Source organism: Anoplophora glabripennis, unplaced genomic scaffold, assembly GCF_000390285.2.
Source record: "Anoplophora glabripennis isolate ALB-LARVAE unplaced genomic scaffold, Agla_2.0 scaffold4552, whole genome shotgun sequence".
Lineage (NCBI taxonomy): Eukaryota > Metazoa > Arthropoda > Insecta > Coleoptera > Cerambycidae > Anoplophora > Anoplophora glabripennis.
The window spans coordinates 1-3,999 of record NW_019420650.1 but is presented as its reverse complement, the minus strand read 5'-3'; the positions used below and the strand labels follow the sequence as shown (position 1 = coordinate 3,999).

At 38.3% G+C, this 3,999-nt stretch overlaps 1 protein-coding gene across 1 annotated transcript; it reads left to right on the top strand.

Moving 5' to 3' along the window:
- Positions 1–722: 722 nt before the first annotated feature.
- Positions 723–2,679, top strand: LOC111692890 (condensin complex subunit 1-like; the record flags this gene model as incomplete). Its single annotated transcript, XM_023457018.1, has 4 exons — positions 723–913; positions 978–1,300; positions 1,730–1,829; positions 2,181–2,679. Coding segments are annotated over exons 1-4 (1,113 nt in total), but the record flags the coding sequence as incomplete, so codon positions are not given.
- Between the last annotated feature and the right edge of the window lie 1,320 nt (positions 2,680–3,999).

Below are 3,999 nucleotides of genomic sequence, written 5' to 3'. Positions count from 1 at the left end.
TTTTTTTTTTTCGAAAAACATAAAGGGGTGGTGATTTGTAGAAAATTGTAAGGAGAATCCGAAAATATCATAATAAAGCCCTGTATCTCAGCCACTGGAACATTGTTTTTTAAGAAAATGCTTCCGATTTTGTACAATATTTACATACATTCATGTGATTAATTTCAAATTATTTCACTCACTAGTTTCTAAAATGTTATAAAAAATTAAAAATATTAATTTAACACTGGATTGTTTTAGTGAACCGACCTAGACAAAAACTTTATATGAAAGACCTACCTTAAAATTCACTAAAGAATTCGAGGTTTCATTTTTTGTCACTGTTTGTAAATCACCATGTAGTTCATTTGTAAATTGATGTCATTGGCAATGTTTCACGTATAATTTCTTCATTCACATTATTACATTTTCTGAAAATTCTAAAATTATATTGTAACGTATGAATCATGATGAAGTTCTGGCGTCAGCTGTTAAATTTCAAAATGAATGCTAACAGAGTCAGAGACAACAGAAATTTATTTTGTCTCTGTCTAAAAAAGGACAGACGCATATCGCTGTCCTCTCGGGCTCTGGAGTCAAGTAGTGGGGGTAATTTTCAATCCCTTACCAGTAAAGTTGCCTATGTGTGCATTTGACATATACTTTGTAGGTTATATCTCACCCGCACCGCCAAACCGATTTAGAGTTAAACATGGAAAAAATTACATATTTTGTCACTTTTGATGCATGTACACGCAGAATCCTCAGCGGAAGGCTCTCATGAACAGGACGTTGAGGAGCAGCAAGACAATCGTTTATCGTGGGATCAGATGACGGAAATACTGAAAATGTATTTAACGGAAGGAAAATACAAGGAGGCGTTCAGGCTCTGCAAGAAGTCCGGTAGGGACAAGGAGGAATTCCGGCTGTTAGGGTACGAGATACTCGGATTTCTTAAGACGCATAATAAATACAAAAAAAAAACTCCTTTAAAACAGGGAAAACAACGCCATGGAGGAATCGGAGATGTACCTCCTGGTGTTCCACTCGGTATTCTTCGACATCAACAAGCTGGTGGAGGAGATGAGGGCGGGCGGCACCGTCAAGATGACCGAGGAGGATTTCAAGAGGATGGAGGCGATGGAGACGCACGTCGACTTCCTGGAGGACTGCGTGGGTTTCCTGAGGCTGATCGACAACGCCATTCCCATCATGATCGAGCTGTTGGAGACCACCACCATCGGGGACATGCACGAGGCCGTGGAGTTCTTCACGTCCGCCTATCAGTTTAGCATCGATAATTCCATGCGGGGAATCTTGGGTAAGCGTATGTCGGTTTTTCGCCCCCTTCGCAGTGTCGCCAACATGAAATTTTTTCACTTTTCGTGATTCTAAAAACAGTATTTGTGGAAAATATTAGATGTGCTCGGCTGACTTTATGCATTTATTTCATTCGTACGATATTGGTTGAGAAGACCCCCGCGCCACTCATGGAATTAACTGCATTTGACGCTTGAGGTAGAAAAACATTGGCGGACATTTGAAAACATGCCCCTGCTCCGGTGAATTGCTACAGTTCGTACAATATTTGTTGAGGTATAATTCCAAGAAAAGGATAAGCCAATAAAGTTCAGTCATCGGAACTACTGTAACAATTTACAGAGGCAGGGGCGTGGCTTGAAATTTTCCGCTAATGTCTTTCCCTGTCATGATTAGTTTCAACTGAATATTAAGGATCTTTTCTCGTCAGCGATGCTGAAGATCATGCAGCGCAACGAGCAGGAGCGCAGGGACTGCATCATCAACGCCTTCAAGACGATTTACCTGAACACCGATTGCACTAACACAGAGTAAGTTTGTTCACGTCGAGTCGTCCCTAGACTTACTGATACTTAATGAAAATCGGATTTTAGACTCGTTCAAAATTGGCGAGTTTAAGCCACCAAAGAAATAGCGGCTAGGTCTTCACGAATTTTACTATATTTTTGTTGCAACGTTTCATCTTTAAGCAACCATCATCAGTTTATTATTATTTTTTTAATCCAAAGCAACACAATTAATATTTTTACGCGAAATAACAAATTCTTAACAAGACTCATCGTCATTCAACAAAAAAAAAAACAAAAAAAAAATACATTAAGAAAAAAAAATCCGCCCACGACAAATACTTCATCGCTGACGTTGCTTTGTTAACCCCTCAGGGAGCACTGCCTGACGATAGTCTGTCGCCTGATACGGCTCGTCAAGACGGTTCCCCTCAACAACATCGACGACTTCCAACTAATCATATCCGAGTGGACGGCCAAGGGCATCCTCGACAACAGCATCATCGACATGTTCTGGCAGTACTTCACGCAGAAGATCAGCTGCACCGAGGGGGACTCGCACGCCGCCACGAAACTGCTGCGCATGTGCGCCCTCGGCCGTAAGACCATCGTCACGCGGAACATCAAGCTGGTGGCGACGGTGGCTTTCGGGGAGCGAGGCACGCGCGACATGCAGTTCCTGGGTAGCGCTTGCGAGTTGCTGTCGGTCGCCGGCAGGGAGAAGATCGATATTACCAGCAAGAACCCGCCCTACAAGATAAAGCCGGGCGATGAGATATTCGGTAGTCTGTTGGAGATACTGGGGAAGAAGTTTTTCGAGCCGGTGGAGTACTACAACAAGGCGTTGTTCGGGGGAATAGATTTCATTTACAAGGTAAGCGAGTAGGAGGTAGTGAGTTTCGTCAAAAATTTTTGTTTAGGACTTTAGGTAAAAAACATACAGGGTGTCTCAGTTTTAATCTACGAGACTTCGGGAGCAGATAGTACAACGAAAAATAATGGTACTTTGTCGTATATACGTATTTCGAAATTTCAACCGTTTTCGAGATACAGGGTGTTAATAATTAAAACAAAAATTTGATTTACTGTAAATATCTTCTGAAATAATAGAGGTGTTTGAACTAAATTTGATGTACATTATATTGGGTCAAGCTTCCATAAAATATTGCAATATCAACACTTTTGTGCAACCAGTGGCTGAAATATGCGAAACTCATTGATAGCAAAATAATAATTGATTATATTTTATGAAAAAGCATGGTACTGGGAACAAAAAATGCCTCTCGCATTTTGTCGATATCTGTCTCTGGTTTACAGCAAATTGGATTTTTAATTTAAATAAAAAATATAGTAGCATCTTTCGAATCAGTATTATTATAGTCTTTCCGAAGTCAGTTGAACATGTAAAAAAAGCCTAACAATAAAATTTAATGAGTTTCATAGGCGTCCCTAAATAAGTTTTTTGCTAATGGCAAAAAAAAATTATAATTATATACAGGGTGAGTCAGTTTTTTGTAGACAAACTTTAACAGGAGATAGAACACATGTTTTTAAAAAGAAAAGTTCCTATAAACATATGTCGTAGAAGGCTTTGTTTCCGAGATACAGGGTGTTAAATATATTTTTTTTTCTCGAATTTTCATTATAACTTATAAACGAATGCTTAGATTTTTTTCATGTTTGAGGAATAATGCCTATTAATTATGGGGCATAAAACAAGCGATAAGAATGATCAGAAACTTGCACAGTGGCGGAGTGAATGGGGTGCTCAACCCCTTTCTTAAACAGAACTTCTACGCCAATGACTATTTTTGAAAAAAACTGTTATCATTATCTACATACAGTTTAACAAAAATAATGTCCCTTCTTCTGTTTCGAAATTCCTGTGCTTTTCCAAGTTATTTTGATTTTTAGTGTTTGATGTGGTACTAAATTTATTTATTATTATCAATTATCGGCTATATATTTAATTCTTTCAATGAAACCTACCTAAATATGGTTTGTTAAGTATTCTAAAAAGCCGAAATATCTTATTCTTTATCTCTTTCCAATGCAGTTAAAATAAATATTTGTTATATCAAGCCATACTCAAATACAATACTTTTGTAAGTTGAAATCTGTTTAGTACACTAATTTTTACAATCCTTATTTATTATGTGCTGCGTAAATACTAATGTACTGCAACTAAATTACA